This window comes from Sprattus sprattus, assembly GCF_963457725.1.
Source record: "Sprattus sprattus genome assembly, chromosome: 10".
NCBI lineage: Eukaryota > Metazoa > Chordata > Actinopteri > Clupeiformes > Clupeidae > Sprattus > Sprattus sprattus.
Window position 1 is genome coordinate 21,350,213 of NC_137908.1, and position 18,763 is coordinate 21,368,975.

General features: G+C 39.8%; 2 protein-coding genes across 2 annotated transcripts in view; both read left to right on the forward strand.

Annotated features, from left to right (window-relative positions):
- Window positions 1-1,496: 1,496 nt before the first annotated feature.
- On the forward strand, window positions 1,497-2,472 carry LOC308371561 (protein BTG1; the record flags this gene model as incomplete). The annotated part of the gene is made up of 3 exons (XM_080846516.1): window positions 1,497-1,551; window positions 1,667-1,860; window positions 2,117-2,472. Exons 2-3 carry the CDS (start codon window positions 1,743-1,745, stop codon window positions 2,470-2,472), a joined length of 474 nt encoding a protein of 157 aa, XP_080702642.1. The 5' UTR covers window positions 1,497-1,551; window positions 1,667-1,742.
- Window positions 2,473-6,408: 3,936 nt separating this feature from the next.
- ippk (inositol 1,3,4,5,6-pentakisphosphate 2-kinase) overlaps window positions 6,409-18,763 on the forward strand; it is a 28,500-nt gene continuing 16,145 nt past the window's right edge. The window contains exons 1-6 of the mRNA XM_080846429.1: window positions 6,409-6,617; window positions 16,953-17,012; window positions 17,181-17,276; window positions 17,379-17,445; window positions 17,814-17,935; window positions 18,339-18,428. Of these exons, the coding sequence (XP_080702555.1) occupies window positions 6,537-6,617; window positions 16,953-17,012; window positions 17,181-17,276; window positions 17,379-17,445; window positions 17,814-17,935; window positions 18,339-18,428 (516 nt within the window). The 5' untranslated portion in view covers window positions 6,409-6,536. The remainder of the gene's footprint in view (window positions 6,618-16,952; window positions 17,013-17,180; window positions 17,277-17,378; window positions 17,446-17,813; window positions 17,936-18,338; window positions 18,429-18,763) is intronic.

Sequence of the window (18,763 nt, forward strand, 5' to 3'; positions counted from 1 at the left end):
ACTGTCTCTCCACCTGATCTACTTGTAAAACCTTCTGCGTATACCTACCCATCCCTACCACACTGTCATGCATTAGGGGCTGGGACAGGTGGGCCGCTCATTTCATGACTTCATCTACTTCAGCATCAGCCTTGCAAGGTTCAGTGGGATTTTAAACAGTGATTTTTATAAAAATGGGAATGTTGTCAATAATAACACCAGCAATGATGTGTTTCATTACAGTCCAGTCCTACAATTTTGTTTACTGTTTCAAAGAACACATTTTAAAACGTAAAGTCAACAGAATGATTTAACACAGTGTAGACAGCCACTAAGTAGATAATTAGACTTTCCTGTACATCCCTGACCAGGATGGACAGTTCACTTCACTTGGTCCCTGGGCGCTTACAAGCTGCCCACTGCTCCTGGGGGGGACCCTGGAGGAAGGACGGTCCAGGATGGGAAAACGCAGAGAATAAATTCACTGCAAACTCAGGCCTGCGTGTGTGTGTCCTGTGTCGCCTCCATATGCATGTGTGTGTTGCAGTGTTTCGTGTGTGCCATTAAAATCTGACAATTATTACAATTAGTATTATGATAGTATTGAAAAAGGTTCAATGCAGTGCATTGTAGATTTGGACATTTTTCCTGTAAACAAATCAAACTCATGAATAGAGTGAGTGGGTCTAAATAAATGCAGGTGCACACAAACACACACACACACACACACACACACACACACACACACACACACACACATACAGTCTTACGGATTGTCCTGAACTGAGTGAAATGATCCGGAAATATTAAAGTGGATTATCATATCTGTGACGGGGGTTGTCTTTCCTTAGGTCGTTCAGTCGTCATGAATTGTACTTTAGAAAAGTGGTTGGGAAAAGACGCTCGGATGGGCAACTGCAGCTATACTCTGCCTAACTTTGGCAACATAACACACTACAAGCATTTATTAAATATTTGAATCAAATTTGTAAGCAGTTGTGTTTGTGTGTGAAACGAAGCTTTGAACGCCATTGGTCATGGCGTAATTTGCGAATCAAGCTGCGTTACAAAGCCTAACTGAAATATTTTTCATCGTTTTTACACGCGCCTCGGAGCTTTGGAGTCACGGTTAACATCACTTTTGATTGGTTGATGTGTTTGCACTAATAGATTTTGAAAATACAGTCCCAAAGTTAGCTTAATTTGACAAAATAGTCAATCTTGAACAACATGCGTTATTCAGGGATGACGGGGCTAGAAAGTGATAAAAAAAGCCGAGTAAAAAGTCGAATTCTTGTCTAATAACATCATAATGTTAGTCATTTGGCTGGTAAATGGTGCCTTGTGACGTAGCGCCATCGCAAAATGCAATTGGTTCCCAAGAATAGTGGTGTTCGGGAATGTTTACTATCCACCAAAAAGACTGAGAAACGACACCAGTGGCAGCACGTTACCTAAGTCTATTTCCACCGTTGTTGTGAAAGCTTTCCCTTTACATCTGCATTCTGATTACTTTGTGAATATTAACAAAGTAGTTACAATAAGTCAACGTGTATAACCGTATTGGAAAAGGTTAGTTGCTCTTATTGCTTCGCTGGCTAACAAAGGAGATGAGGAATGTTGTCACTTCACACAGAATCATAAATGCTAGCTGAAGTGCTAATAATTGTGTTTTATTTGACTCCAGGTTTTCATTGAGGCTACCTTGTATAGTCGAGTACAAATCTATATGTTTTAGCTGGTGAGAAGGCAGACGTGACAGAATGAAAACTGAGGTATCCACAGCTGTCTGCTTCATCGCAAGATTGCTAAGAACAACTGGACTGCTCTCGGAGGAGCAACTACAACATTTTAGTCATTCGTTGGAGGAGGCTTTGGGAGGTAAGATTGGCACACGTCTTGTACAAATATTGTGTTTAGATATCAAAACCTGTTAGCTAAAGTGCACAGAATCACACATACAGATTTAAATAGATTTATATTACTGGTATTGTTGTCATGATAATACATATTACAATAACGTGATTTCATGAACAACAGCAAAATATGTGCTAGCATGGTAAGCCTATGTGAAGAACATAAAGAACAATGTAAGGAACATCCTGTTAGTGAGAAATGTCTTTTCCCTTAATTTCAGAGCACTATGAACACCATTGGTTTCCTCATTCCCCTTGCAAAGGCTCGGGTTATCGCTGCATTCGGATCAATCATAAAATGGACCCTTTGATAGGCAAAGCTGCTAGTACGACAGGACTGACCCGTGAGCAACTTTTCTCATTACTGCCAAGTGAGCTCACCATGTGGGTTGACCCATACGAAGTGTCCTATCGGATAGGAGAGGATGGCTCCATCTGTGTGCTCTACGAATCTACACCACCTACAGCAGCCACAAGTGCAAACCTAGTTGACAACAGAAACAGCTGTAAAGATGAACTTAGAATTGGAAGGTCAAGCCATTCCAAATCTTTTAATGTGATGACTGTCATCAGTTAATGGCTCAGTCATTGCCATTGCTGAAAGTGGGGATGTTCATATGATATGGTCTGTTTCTTAATATTTTCTCCCGCTTTTTTAAAACAATAAAGATTTTAGTATTTCTGATCATTTTATTCACATTTGAGCTTACTGAACAAAAGAATAAGATTGCCCACATTGCTTTAAATATTATGTGCAGCTGCAAACACATATGTATAAAGTACAGTGCTATTCATGCACGTGAGCCTCAACATAAATTGGAGACAGACCACAGTGTTTACAAAAATAGGGGTTTATTTTTTAATAAATATATAAATTGACTTGATGAATGTATAAATGCAAAGCACAAAAAATATAGTAGTGAGCACCAGCTTCAAAAGCATGGTGAGAATGCAAGCCCACTTCTGAGGGCAAACAAAGAACATGGCCTTCTCAGGTGTGGACAATCAAGCAAATTATGCCCATGCACCATCCAAAGAATGTGCCACTGCAAGGCCAATGGGAGTGCAGAGCGGCATAACACCTCCCCCCTTAAAAGGGATATTCCATTGCTTTGGCATGACATGGGCAACTTCTTTCACGGAAATTGCTCAAAAATCATAGCCCATATTAATCTTAATAATATAGACGGGCTTACTCTAAAACATTTCGTTTTTGGTGATAGATAATACATTTCAATATGAATATTAAGCTTGATGAATCATGTAATATTTAAGACAGTGTCCAATTACAAGCAGTTTTCATAAACTAGATGTATTGCATAGCGGCATGGACGGATTATGAAACCATGGGCCCCTGGGCCTGGACATGTAAAAAAGTCCCCCTCCCCCCGTAGGCGTATATATATTTTACTAACAATGTGTTGGATTTCACTGTCGAACTAGATACTTTGGCTATGGTATTGGGAAAGTAGACAGGTCAAAGTCTACATACATCCACCTTCTGTGAGGTGTGCACTGCCCTTCTACTGTTTCTGACATTACATGTGAGACAACAGCCGAGCTTTTCCAAATTGAAACTCATTGAGACCTACCTGAAGGGCAGCATGGGGCAGGAGAGGCTAAATGGGCTAATTTGAAAAAAGCAAATCAGGCGTCACCACTTTCATGTTTGAAGGGCGTCATTCGGCTAGCAGGTGTGCTGTGCCTGTGGCTGTCCTCCTTCAGCCTGTCGGTCTTGACGTTCAGATTTTGCGCCTAAACTAGCTATATCGTATCGTATCGTCACATAATCAAATAGAGACTTGACATTGGACAACAAGATACATATTACCCAGCAATCATCATTGCACATCTGTATATGACAAAAATAACAAAGAAAATAAAAAATTCTTAATTTTATTGAATCGTTTTTTTTATTTTTTTTATAGTTTCTATAGTTCATGTACGATACTCATATCATTGTGTTATAGATTGCTACTGGAGATTTTCCCACAAAAATTATGAAAACCATGACAAAGACAGATTTGCCATGTCGAGGGGATATATAACATAACGTATCCTTGAGAATCCAAAATAAATGTATTGTTGATCACAGTCGCATTAAACTAGCAACACTCTAACAGTCATATGTCCGAGAAAAGAAGTAAGGCAGGGCCTGGTTTGCCTATGAAACCTCTACGCTGGCTGCATTGTTTATAGTTACGTGCCTGGCGCACATGTACAACACAGTGCAGGTACACTCAATTAAAGCCAACAGCAAATTAACAAAATACACCTTTTTCAACAACAAATAAGAGATGCATAACAGTGACTTCACGCAGAAGGTCTGGCTTAGGGGCCCCCTGAGCTCATGGGCCCCTGGGCCTGGGCCCGGTAGGCCCGTTCGGTAACCCATCCCTGCATAGCGGTGCATTTGTGTCTGCCGCACAAAGTGAGAAAATGAGCAGGGATGAATTATGAAACAAACAAAAAGACACCTGTATAGCCCATCATACAGGATTTACAAGACTAATACCATGGGCAGTCTGTTTGTCGTGTTCCTAGTCTGGCATTCCTTGCCATTGACCCAGCCTGACCGTTCACAACCAATCAAACAAGTCAGGCTTGCTTAACGTGTCATAGCGTTATTTAAATCACATTCATTTGATTTACAATTTACAAAACGGAAATAAATATGCCTGTGTCCAAAAAAGGTGTCCCCCCCCTAGTTCGATTGCCAGGAAGGATAAAAGAGTATAGAGACATAATCTGTAAAATTATAGCATCGACAACATATCCAGACATTTAGGTTGCCACATCAGATATTTTTTTCAAATACAGAGCTTTTCATCTGGGTGTGTGTGTCTTCCAGCTTTGTGTGAACTCTGCAGCGCTCGATTACTCCTCTCTCCTTTAGGCCACTCTGTTATACAACCTATCTGTTCTTTTGCTAGAAACATCTCTGTTTCATGGAGAGAATACTCAGTGACCAGACCTAACGATGCCACTGGATCAGACTAGCTGTGGACCATTTGCATTCATGCTGGGGGCCCATGAATGCTTTTGTATATTGCTTGGGGCCTTTTAGGGACTCTCAAGGGTCAACCCTGGAGCAGCAGGGCTCACTTGGTGCAGGTTTTTAGGAGCCTATACCCGATAGGCCCATGTGGCAATCCAGGCCAGAGAATGAGCAAGAAATAGGTGAAATAAGAAGATATTTTCTGTTTCAACAAAAGTGTGTTATCTTGACATGGTGGCAGTACACTGATAGGGTGGGAAGAAGTACATGTGAGTTACGTTCTGTGACCTGTCTAGTGAATATGAGTGTGAAATTATAATAGATATCTTTGTCTTTTAACTTGTGTTTACAATGTAAATGTAGATATAAGGAACAATATGATCTTTGTATAAATATACTTTCCATTTATTTACAAAGTTTTTAGAAATATGCATGTATGTATGATTACATGTTGAAGGCAATAATATGTTTGAAAACAGTCCTAAATGTAGAGAATCAACATTAAAAACAGGGCAGGGGTATCAGTATCATAACGATGAGTTTCAATATAGTCACAGCAGCGATCATCAGTTTCCAAGCAAGTTTCAAGTATGAACCATTACCTCACAGGCATGTATTGGCTACTCAATTTTGATTGGCTGCTGGCGACCATTTTGTTGCGCAAGCCAAATGGAACTTGTAAGTATGTTGCCAAGCCTGAAGTCAAGGATGTGGCCAAGGTGTGTCATTTGCTCCTCCTGTCATTAGCAGTTAGCAAGAAACATTTGCATACTTTTCCATATAATGTAGTTTACCATAATAATTTAAAAATGTAATTAAGGGGTGTCACACCAAAAGACAAAGAACTTAACACATTCAGTGATTAAGAAAAGTTTGAACAATGCTGAGCCAAAAACGTACCGTATACACATGTCATGGGCTTCACAGTAACATGATCTTGAATGGTTTAATTCAACTAAATAAAGTTGTCCCTGGAATTGCCCTATGTAAAATCAGGACATGGTGTCATATTGTAGGACATAGTTTTCAGTGATGAAACGCATCAGGTTTCTATGCTTTCAGAAACATATGGATGAAAAAAATGATTGCCATTTGCTAATATAGACACTTGTAAAATGATGCCTGAGGTATTATTTTTTATTTATTAAGGTTATAAGGTATTGAATCATGCTTCAGGCAGCCACACCATGGGAACATTTTGAGATTTGGCTCAATATGTAGGCTACAAAGAAAATGCTTTACCATTTACTGTATTTATGATAATGATGAAATTAAATGATAACAATGCTAATTATATTAATTTGTATCTTGTGCAACAGTGAAAATGCCATGTCACGTCAGCAACCCAAAAACCTTCATATTTCGAAGCCGTCACATGGGTGTGTGTATGAAACGATGCTTCGGACGTCATAAGTCACGTGATTTCGATAGAGCGAATCAAGCCTCAATACAAAGCCTCACTGAAAATTGTTTCATTTTTTTGACACGCGCCTCTGAGCTTTGCTGTCACGGGTAACATCACTGTTGAATTGTTTTCCCGTCGCATCGGTCTGTGCTTTTGTATGGCGGCAATTTGTGTTGTCTGTCTGTGAAAATTACAAGTGATTGTTTTCTTTTACTTTGAATTAAATTTTAGCTGTGTTATGGAACTGGATAAAATGGACGAGAATGACTGGAAATATCATGGAGAAGGGAACAAGAGCCTTGTGGTTTCTCATGTTCAGGTGAGTTTGATTAGCTAACTTATGCCAGCTAATGTAATCCTCTAACTAGCCGCGCAAGTTAGCTTCATATACTGCCATTTAGCCAGATACGTTTTATGGACTTTGATTTATCTCTTGAACGAGTTCCCCAGTTAACGTTAAGTTGCATACGGTCGAAATCTCATAGCAAAGACATTTAGCATAGTTGTGTACGTTACGGTAGTTGCCATGTTATTCCTAGCTCGGGGTATCTTCTGAAATCTCAATACAACGATTTAAAAAACACATAAAAGGACAACGAATAGAAGCAGATATGGTTGCACATTCTTCAAATTGGTCTGACTAAAGTTGTGCTTGCTTGTTTAATGGCCAATAGAGTAACGTTAGTCGTTGTTAGCATGTATTAGCCAGCTAGCTACCCATTTGGCCTATGGTGAAGTTGTTGAGCTAGCTATGCTCTTCAGATGCTCAGTTAAAAGAAAGAAAAAAACTAATCCAGAATCTGGCAATGTTGGGAAGTAACTTTTAACGTTGAATGAATTAACGTTACGTTATAATCTCAGTGTCACACGCTAACACTCACATAGGAAGTTAGCTAGCCAGCCAGCAAGCTAAGTAACCTCAGGAGAATTGAGAATGAGCAACGTGAAGTTGAATGAGCTAACGTTAGCGAAGAGGTCCCGAGAGTTAAAGTTAAAAATAACCTAGCGTTTCTTGACGTTAAAGGTCAGGTAATCCGAAATGGATCTTGTGTGTCACTTTGTGTTAGTACCTTTTAATAGCTTTAATGTAGGGACTTGCCAAATCTGAAAACCAAAGGCTCAAGTTAATTATCTTACGTCTAATTTGTCAGTAAACCCCACATACAGAATCCTCTGTTCGTCTACTGACGAGTACAGGGGGCTATCAAAAAGTTGTGCACGTAAAGGTGTGACCGACTGTGAAGTGGCCTTTCCCTGGGAGTTTGACAAGCAATCAGAAGGGCAATATTATAAGCTTTGTTGCTATCCGCCATTTTGTCCAACAAACAATTGACATCACAGTATCTCCGTCAACTTCAAGTCTAACAGGTATCCCTAAAGTTTGAAGGAAGTAGGCCTACTTTTATTACTAAAGCTGGGACGATATAGGTGAAAACGTAATCAACCAACAATTGTTTTCATATCAATCAATATTGATTATTGTAGAACTTTTAAAAGACCTATTTTGTAGGTGCATCCCATGATTTCTAATCCAATACCCTTTATTGTAAAAAATATTTATTTCTCACGATCGTCTAGCGCAGTGGTTCTCAAAATTTTTTCAGTGATGTACCCTCTGTGAAATATTTTGTTCAACCAACCAGCTAACCAGCGCAAAGCATTTTTGATTGAAAAAAATACGCCATCATTGTCTGATTTATTAAACTGTCAAGATTGCGTTTGCTGAGTGCGTTTGCAATACAATTAAGTAAGAAACTTGTGCTTGTGCTTCACTGAAAATCTTTGTCAGTCTTGGTGGCAGGGAGGCAACTGCTGTGATCAAGCTCTTCTCCAGGGACAGTCTGTTTCTCTGCTTTGTTTTGATCAGTCATTGCAGAGAAGGAGGCCTCACATAAATATGTGGAGGCAAAGGGTAGTAGCTGCTCCAAAGCTTTCTCCCAGGTCAGGGTGCTCCTGATTCACACACATCCAAAACTGTGAGTGTGGCTGTGGCAAACTTCATCTGGAGGCCACGGTCAGATGACACTTCCAGGAGTGTTGCCTGCTAAGTGATGGGTGGCTTGCTTCCACATGCTCCGGACAAGAGAAATGGGGTTTTCTCCCAATCCAGCTGTGTAGATTTGTCAGGAAAGTAGGACATTGAAAATTAAAATTTTGAATCAAATTGGTCAAATGTCCCACGATGACTAACTTGACTGGAGCTCTGTCCACATCCTCACTGGAGCTCTGTCCACATCCTCACTAGAGAGAAAATCATCCATTTGAGGAAAGCAGGTGATATCCCCCTGTGCAGGGGCTCTTTGTCATACAAATCCTTGTCATACAGGTTTGAAATGCTGGTGTCCTTTCCCTGCAGACATATTCAGTTCGTTCAGTTTGCTGAATATATCTGCCAGATTGCACATATTTGCAAGCCAGTCTGTGTGGCATGGGGAGATCTGCGCTCCGAAAGGTGTGTAACGCACCGATGCACTTCTGTGTGCAGCAGCAGTTGTGTGTGTTCAGCTCCCATGTTTTTGCGCAAAAAAAAATCGCACTTATTAGGCTATACGGTTACTTGCCAAAACGATAGAAGACATTCCTCCGGAAAACCTCTTTTAAATGAGTTTGTTGCCATTTCGTGATTTCCGCTTAGAAAAAAAATAGTTCTTCACGCAAATGCGTAGCTTCTGACTTCAAGTTTCAATGACCAGCCGTTAAGTTAAATGACCGGACTACTTGCGGAATTATATGAAAGATGTGAATTGGAAGCAAAAAACCCGTTGGCAATGACGGCGGCCATAAACTTTCGAAGCAGTGAATATCAAGAAATTACAAACCTGCGAACGCAGACATTTAACCCACATATGGCCCATACAAATCAACAGAACTTTTGGAACATTCTGAAGAGCCGTATCATTACAGCTGCAACGATTAGTCGTCGAAATCGACAAGGATTTGTATCGTCGACGCGTCATATAATATTTTTGCAGACGCTAACTGAGCTACCGGTACTTTTCATTCGGAATTGCATATAGGAAGTGCGAAATAGCTGCGAAAAGCGAATTATTCTGAGATGGCTCATGTTACCATGGAAACAATAAACAAAGCTTGGTTCAGCAGCTGCTGCATATCAGATATTGCTAACAGAAAAGTTGTCATTTTTCTCAATGATGGTCAATTATTAGTAGTTTAAGAAGTACTACAATCCATTGCGAACTGCCAGAACTCAAGGTCGTTACTCTCACCACATAAACTCTCTTACTGCAGCCCAGTTTTCTGATAGCTTTCATAGTAAAACTGTTGCATCTACCATTGCAACAGCGGCATCATCCTCTTCTAGCCCGGATGATTTAGTCAGTAGAGATGCACCGATTGCAAAATTCTTGGCCGATACCGATTTCCGGTTTTTAAGGAGGTCTGACCTGCCAAAACCGGTTTTCCGATACTAATTTTCTAAGAAATAATTATAATCATATAATAGACACCATATTTGTTTGGTTTGAGTACCCTTCTCCCAGACAACATTTTGCTTATATAACTGCAATTAAAACCACAACTAGTGGTAGGCTATATGCTATCATAACTCCCCTTTTCAAGAATAAAACATCACAAATAAGAAATGGAGTGAGTTTCAACAGTGCCTCCTGAGCAGATTTATTTTGAACACTGACATTCAGTCCAGTTTACAGGTCAATAACTAGGATAAAACTAAAATAAATACAAACAAAAGATAAACTGCACTATTATGTACTGAAAATAAACTGGTTCTCAAAGTAAATTGCACATTTCAGGCCTTTGACCTCTCTAAATAAAAAAGTGCATCATAATATGGGATACAAAAAAAACAATCAATACAAACAGGTAGTTTAAGGTTGTGATCAAAGTACTCCATTCCACTCCCAATGCAATCACTTAACCATCAATGGCAGGTTCTTCTTCACAAACAGAAGCATCTCTGCCTTCTCACCAGAAAGCCTGTTTCTTTTCTCATCTATGACATTACTAGCCAAGCTAAACAAGCGCTCACTATCGACGCTTGTACATGGAGCAGAGAGGTAGGCTTGGGCAAGCGGGGCAAGTGCAGGGTAGTGTGTTTTGTTTTCATGCCAGCGTTTTTTACATCCTAACGTTAACGTTACTCGGCTACTCTCAGCAGCATAGACAGACGTTCATTGTGAAAATAGCGATCTTTTTCTAACAATCATATTCTACTCAACTGTAAGGAATATTATTCTGCATAATGATCGGCTAAATATCCTGATGTGTTTCACATTTTTTTAATCGTTATTTGTAAAGATATCCATAGATTTGTAAACTTTTTCTGCACTGGCAGCCATACATACATGCGTAGCATTCCATATGGGACTAGTGGCAACGGGATTTCTGTTAGGGGAGTTGCCATGATAATGGGTTGACTTGTGGTTGTTCTGAGCACGAGTGAAATACGCTTTTATTAAACGGAGAGCTTCTTATCCAAAGAGATATTTTCTCAGTGTGAGTTTTTTCTTCTGCTATGTTTTGGTTGGGGGGAGTGCAGTGTAATGCCATTTTGCTTAGTTTATATTAATTTACGTAACGTGGACGGTCCTTTTTGATGGGGGGGACAAATGTAGCATTCCACGAGTGAAACACGCTTTTATTAAACGGAGAGCTACTTATCCAAAGAGATATTTTCTCAGTGTGAGTTCTTGAGAGAGCCCTAACACCTACACATGTCTTAGGCGTTGATCCTCCACGGCTTATTTGTGACTTGCAAGCATTACAAACAGTGTGTTTTGGGTCGTCCTGGCACACAGTGAAATAAGTCCAAATCAGCGACATGTTTTCTTCCCGAGTCTTGCTAGTTTTGAGCTGTTTTGCTCTGGGCGCCTTGAGCTGCTACGCACCGCGCATGCGGGTCAGTTTGATCGGCCGAAAACCGGAAATTACGACAGTGACCGGCAGGTCACCGATTGTGGCCGATTGGATATAAAACCGGCTTTTTTAATCGGCGGCTGATTGATCGGTGCATCTCTATTAGTCAGCCTTTTCCACTCTTCTTGCTCTTCCATACTTGACTCTGTAGCTCCTCTCACATATAGCCGCCCCAAGCAAAAATCTCAATGTTGGTTGGATGAGGCCAGCCGCTCTCTTAGACAGGCCTGCCGTAAAGCCGAAAGGAAAAAGGATCACCTCACTGTCTCCTTTGAAATTTTTAAAACTGCACTAGCTTCCTTCCAGGCAGCAGCAAAAAAAGCCAGGTCAAAACACCTCTCTGGTCTGATAAGCAAACACTCTAATAGACCCAACATTTTATTTAGCACTATTAATTCTTTTATCAACCCTCTTAACTCCCCAGTTGCTGATGTATCTACTGATACCTGCGAGAAATTCCTTACGTTTTTCACCGATAAAATAGAGAACATTAGATCATTGTTTACCCCCTCCCCATCACCCACTCCACCAGATCATTCTGGTGCACCAGCTATTTGTAACCGATTTCAGGCCATTTCTCTCATTGAACTGCAGGATTTAGTATTGCACATGAAACCCACTGCATCCCCCCATGATGCCATTCCCTCTTCTATCATAAAGGATGTTTTTGATGCAGTTGGCCCCTCTATTCAGGTAATTCTAATCTCATGCCTCACATCCGGCACTGTCCCTACATGTTTTAAGCATGCGGTTGTCCAACCCTTGCTTAAAAAACACAACCTTGATGCTGAATGCCTTAAAAATTACCGCCCCATCTCTAAGCTTCCTTTTTTTTCTAAAGTTTTAGAGAAAGCTGTTTTGTCACAGTTGACTCCCTTTTTACCACCCACCACATACTAGAACCCTTTCAATCAGGTTTTAGATCCCTTCACAGCACAGAAACTGCTCTGCTTAAAGTAACTAATGATCTGCTCCTCACTTTGGATTTTGGTGATAATGCCATCTTGATATTACTTGACCTTAGTGCTGCTTTCGACACTGTAGATCACAACATCCTCCTCACCCGCCTGGACCAGCAGGTGGGTATCAGGGAGACCGCATTACTTTGGTTTAGCTCTTACCTTAAACATAGGACTTTCTCTGTCTCTATAGGCCAGTTCTCTTCATCATCTGCCCCTGTCTCTTATGGGGTCCCTCAGGGGTCCATACTGGGTCCCATACTATTCAGCCTGTATATGCTCCCACTGGGTGACATTATAAGAAAGCATAACATCTCTTTTCACCTCTATGCAGATGATTCACAGCTTTACCTGCCATTAAAATCTAGGGACTCCATCCAATCTCTCCTGGTCTGTCTTGAAGTCATTAGAAACTGGATGGCCAACAACTTCCTCCAGTTAAATGGTGACAAGACAGAAGTCATCATTTTTGGCCCCCCCAAGGCAAGATGCACTACTCTAAATAATTTAGGTTACCTCACTCCATTTGTCACACCCTTCGCCAGAAACCTGGGTGTCATCCTTGACTCTGAACTCTGTCTTGACAAACAGATTAGTAATGTGGTCAAAACTAGTTTTTACCAACTTAGAGTGATTTCCCGCCTCAAAACCTTCCTATCTCATAAAGACCTGGAGATAGTAATTCATGCCTTTATAACATCACGGCTGGATTATTGCAATTCCCTCTACCTCGGCCTCCCCCACTCCTCACTCAGACGTCTACAGCTGGTCCAAAATGCAGCTGCACGTCTTTTAACTGGCACCAAGAGGTGTGAGCACATCACCCCCATTCTGGCCTCCTTGCACTGGCTCCCCATTCATTTTAGGATACAGTTTAAAGTTTTGTTATTTGTTTTTAAGGCACTCAATGGGCTGGCCCCAGCCTACATCACTGACCTTGTACAGCCACATTCAGTCCAAAGGTCCCTCAGATCCTCTACCAAAGGGTTTCTGCATGTGCCACGCTCACAGCTCAATCAGAAAGGAGACAGGGCCTTTGCTGTCGCCGCTCCACGTCTGTGGAACCAGCTCCCTCAGGACATTAGATCCGCCCCCTCTATTTCTGCCTTCAAGTCTAGGCTAAAAACCCACCTTTACTCCCTGGCCTTCCTTTCCCCCTGAACTGTTAACCCCCTTTTCTTGCCTATGTGGGGTGTCCTGTTATTGTATTATTGTTATACTGTATTATTTGCCTTTTAGTGTCATTGTAAAGCACTTTGGTCAGTTTATGCTGTATATAAATGTGCTCTATAAATAAAGCTTACTTACTACTTACTACTTCAGTATTTCAAAGAGAATGGGCTGTAGGAGCATAAGAACAGTAAGCGTCTAGCAGCAATTATCGTAGACATATATAGGGCCAATAGTTTTCCGCGAAAACGGAAAACGGACGGAATACGCGGAATGGACCATCTGAAACGGAATGGACCACTGAAAACGGAATTGCAACTTATCAAACGGAAACATAATTTTGTGCATCAAAATCGCCCAAAACCCCCTGTATTTTACCCTGTAAGACTGAATGTCTTTCAAATAAACACAACAACGATCGCAACCATGAACAAACATTAATTAAAGAACAAAAGCGGTCAGAAAATGTCACGTCTGCGCTGAACTCTGCTCCGGCCACGCCCCCCTTTTCAAGGGTAGTCACGTTCATTTGCTCATCTTCCCAATCGCATTAAAAACTAAAAATGTTAAGTCTTCTGTTGTGTTGATGGCTGGCAAACAACAATCTAAGAAGGGCACGTATTATTCACTGAGTTACCAAGCAGTCTAATTTATGGGGACTAATTAGCACTGCACTGAATTACATTACCATGACTTATTGCTACACAATAACAATTACACAACTAATAATACTAGATACATATAATAGTGGACATTACACTAGGCAATGGATGTCATTCATATCTCATCCAGTCGAAATCTTAACAGGATTGAACCCATCTGTATTACAGCGTATCAACATAAGAACAGAACATAGCTAAATCTCCGCTTAGCATCATGCTAATCACTACACGAGCAGGTAGCCCACAATTTGGTATTTAATACACGATCTATTACAGAAGCAACTTCATGAAAACCCTTACTTTCATTAAGTATGCACATAATGCCTCACATACAGGTCGAACAATGATGATTTAAGCATTGGAAATGTATAAGGAACAGTATGGTCAACTACTTAGCGACAAACTGAACTCGACAGTATCTTAACTGTGGGTGCTGCACGCACGCAAAGACCGTTGCTAGGCAACATCACTATCAACAGAGTTTTTCATACAGTTAACGTGCAGAAAGGCATTATACGGCTGTTTTTATTTTTTTGACGCGGAATCACGGAATTACCAAAAACGTGACACGGAATTTGCTTTTTTTTGACGCGGAAAACTATTGGCCCTACATATATCTATAACTTATTGTAAGGATTACTCTTACATGTTTGAAAACGGAACGTCTCATGGAGGATGCTTGCTAACGCTATTTCAGTTATGTTAAGTGCAATGTGGTAAATTAGTGAATTATCAGAGTAGCCTGTATTTTCGTTTGTTCTGAATAGTTAACCTCCTCCACTTAGCAATCTTCAAACAAAAGATTGTGGATTTTTTTTTTTTTTCATATGTTGAATTTGAATGTCACCTGCATCTCAGTTATTTTGCACTTGCAGAGGCTTGATTTCTATTTTGAGTTCCTTTTAAAGTTTTCTTTTACACTTTACTTTTAAAACTTTATATGCAATTTCTCTTTACTTTTAAAAGCATATTTGCACTCTTAATGTATTACTATTTAATTTATTTATTATGATGATTACATTTGTATTAACTTTTAAAAGCATATTTGCATTCCTAATTTGTATTACTATTTTATTTATTTATTATGATTACATTTGTATTAACTAACAAATTCCAACATTTTGAATAATTTTTTTAATTTATGGAAATAATCGTTAGATTAGTCGATTAATCGAAAAAAAAGTCGATAGATTAATCGATTACCAAAATAATCGTTAGTTGCAGCCCTACGTATAATAACTATTTTAAAGGGATTTTTGAATACAGGCTAATTTTAAATATGTCTTTAAAAAAATGTCATGGATATAAAAACACACGTTTGGCTCTTTTATCACATGGCATTACAGTTGAAAAGAGATCTATTGCAAGGCGTCTATTGGGTGCTAACAGGATTTTCTGTCTACGGGTGTCCCAGCCTGCACATATAAGCCTACATTATGCTAGGCACTATAGCTAAGATGGTAAAATGATCCTTGTTTGTACATCACCAAATTTCATTTTGATCCTTTCAGCAGATCAACAAAACTAACTTCGTTTCATAACCTCCATAGACCTCCATTCATTTTGAACTCACTTGTGACCTTATTAGGTCATTACTAGCTAATAAACATGATCCATGTGGACACTTTCCTGTCCTAAGGATGTCTGAAAGGGAATCTTCAGGCAGCCTTTGGACTTTGTTCTTTGTGTTGATGATCATGTTTAAAGAGGTTGGTGATTCAGTGCATTCACTAGCCGTGTTTCTACTATCGGGCCAAATCCTGGCAAGCTACTGTGTGCCAAGTCAGTAGCGTTTCCATCATTGCTTCTCTGACTTGTGCCTTCTTGTGGCTTACTTCTGTTTTTTTTTGGGCCCACTGATGTTCCTTGGGCCAAGCAAGGCTAACTGGTGCTTGATGCAGTGTCAAGGTAAAAGGCGGTGTTCGTAGAGTCAGGCAAGAGAGGTTCAGCGCCAAGAGATCATCATCACTGGTCACTATCAAATAACGTACATGCTACCAAATAACCAAAACGAATAATAAAAAATTGAGAATCGTTGGAGCTGGTCAACATGTGAAACAGGGCTCTGCTTAATGTTTCGGCTAATAAAAACGTGCAGTGGTAGCTTGTCGAAATAGGGCCAACCAGCACAATTGTAATACTTTTGATCTGACTGATGGGCTTTAAAGCTAAGACATTTTGAGTTGCTTGACGACCATGGTACACTGAAATTACAACCCAAATTAAACGAAAAACAAACTTGCCCTGGCTTTGTAACATGTCGCAGGCGGGCTATAGACACGGTGCATGTTATGATCCACAACACTGGTGGATCAATTCTCAATATATTGCAATACAAAACCATTGCTGGCTCAAATGAAGTATGAGCTACCAGGGCACTACCCGGCACAAAAAAGTGAGCTTACCCCTTGTTACAAACATGAAACAGGCATACTGTAGAGAAATGGTACGATTATACCAGTGTGTGTGTGTGTTAGGCCTATTACTATAATTCCAGCATATTTCAGTACAAAACTTTGCTGGCACCAATTAAAACTATATAAAGATTAACATCATTTAACATCTTTGTTGAGCAAAGAAACGATTGACATGCCATTTAAGCCATGGTGTGCTTTAAACACAGGCTAACGTTAACTTCACCTATGTAAACCATTGAGGCTAGCTTGCTGTCTAATGTGAACTACACCTATATATTGGATTCGGTTGGCCAGCCGATAGTCTAGCTTGCACTTGCCGGATTGTAGAATCAAGGCTATTGAAGTCTGGAACTGTTCCATTGAATTCAGTTTTGGCTAGAGTCATAGCTAATTTGTATCTGATGTAAGTGATTTTAAGCTAGTAGCTAGTAGATATTTCAAATATAAATGTTATGCGTATTATGTTTGTTAATTCTACTTATTGGATGCACATGCAAGGCCGTCTTTGACCCTGAGTGAGTTAAGTGAGCATTTGTTTTTCCTTCTCCAGCATTCAAGTGTACTCCGGCTGCTGAAGTACCCATCACAGGATGCGGAGCACACCCAACAGGTAAAGACTTTCGCACTCTTACAGTTATGCCTAAGCTCCTTTTTAATTAACCTGACCGTGTGTTGCTAACAACTGCTAAGAACTGGTACACCCATGAGTGGTAAATACCTCTAAATAAATACTATTTAAAAGCATAACATGTATTTTGGATTTTTACTTGATTTTTAGACAACAGAACAGGCTTGTCGACACATACACAGCATTGTGGATTTTAGTAAAAATGTCATGAAGCCATTGCTTGGAGAGGCATATGTGCACAGTGGTGTAAGTATCTTTCTTCTCTCTTTTAAAATTCTAAGATATTTCAGCTCTCAGTCTGATTACACAGTTCCTTTTAAATACAGTTATTTCTTTTGGTCTTAACAGGAAGTTGTTAAGCTACCATTGGATTTTGTGAGACATCTGTCTTTAAAGGTTCAGCAAGAGAGACCAGGTAAATCCATCGTAGATTACCAAATGTTCCTGCTCGCAATATCTCCCTGACATAAAAAAGCCTATACCTTTTCTTGTGAAATCTTTCTACATACATTTGAGGTTGTAGGCATTTTGTACATTTCAACAAGGGCTTACCTCAGGCCGATACCTGTATCAGATAAAGATCATGAAATAGGCACACACACAATTAGCCAAACCTACTGTATGCACAACATTTGATGAAAGAAGGGGAAGCTTATATTATCAATACATTAGTTGTTTGTTTGCCTATAGTGTCTAAACGAAAAGAAGGGAAAATCTAAAGGAGTTGGTTTGAGGAAGAAATGCTTTATGTTGTGTTTATGTTTTATTTTTTTTGTATTTCAGAATTGCGCTGTGACAAAGTTATGGATACGTTCAGTGGATATGCTTTGTGTCTACCGAATCTCACTCAGCTCAATGCCTGCCACTTTGGAGATCACAGACTTCCTCTTTGTGTCGAAATAAAGGTGAATAACTGCTGATGGTAATTTGATACTAATGTGAACATTGTGCAATAGGAAGAAACCTGTCATTTCATAAGGTATTAGTTTGCATTGGAACTTAGTGAAAGCCCAGGGCGTGCCTCTTGGCAACAATGAGAGAGGAGAACTACCAAAAGCAGAAGAGTGATTCAGACCTTCATTTGCCAGGAATCCAGTCACATGCTTTTCAGATGAGAAATGCTAATGGGTGTCTCACATGTTTGTTTAAATTTGTTTACTCACTAGGTTACATAAACTTTCATACAGTCAACCATTCCAAGGACTCAATACATTATACATGATGCAATTCAGTACATATATTCAGTGAATATATATATATAAAATATTTCAACTTTTGGTTGTTTTTGTTTATTTTTGTTTTCTCCAGCCAAAATGTGGATTTCTTCCTTTTTCGGTGCATGTCAGCAAGGAATGCAAACGCAGAGTGTGCCGGTTTTGCATGCACCAACATTATAAGGTAAGCACAGAATACATCTGACCACAGTTTAGTCGAACCCCCTTATCCACTTATTTAGGAGCTACGTTTAAAGTTAGTGTAAAGTGCGGTTTACCATGGCCCAAAATATTAAGTGGGGGAAAAAAAAAGGAGTAGCCTGTCCGCATAAAATACGTGACTCCTGTGTTTAAGCACATCTCATTTCTCATGTATGTCTGTCCTTGATTCTCCATCCTTCTTGCATTTCGTTTTTCGTTTCCTATACGGTTTTATCAAAGGGAGGGGCTAGGACGTAATAAAAGGAACAAACAAAAGGAAAAGGTAAAACTGTGTACAAGATATTTTTCATTGCCCCA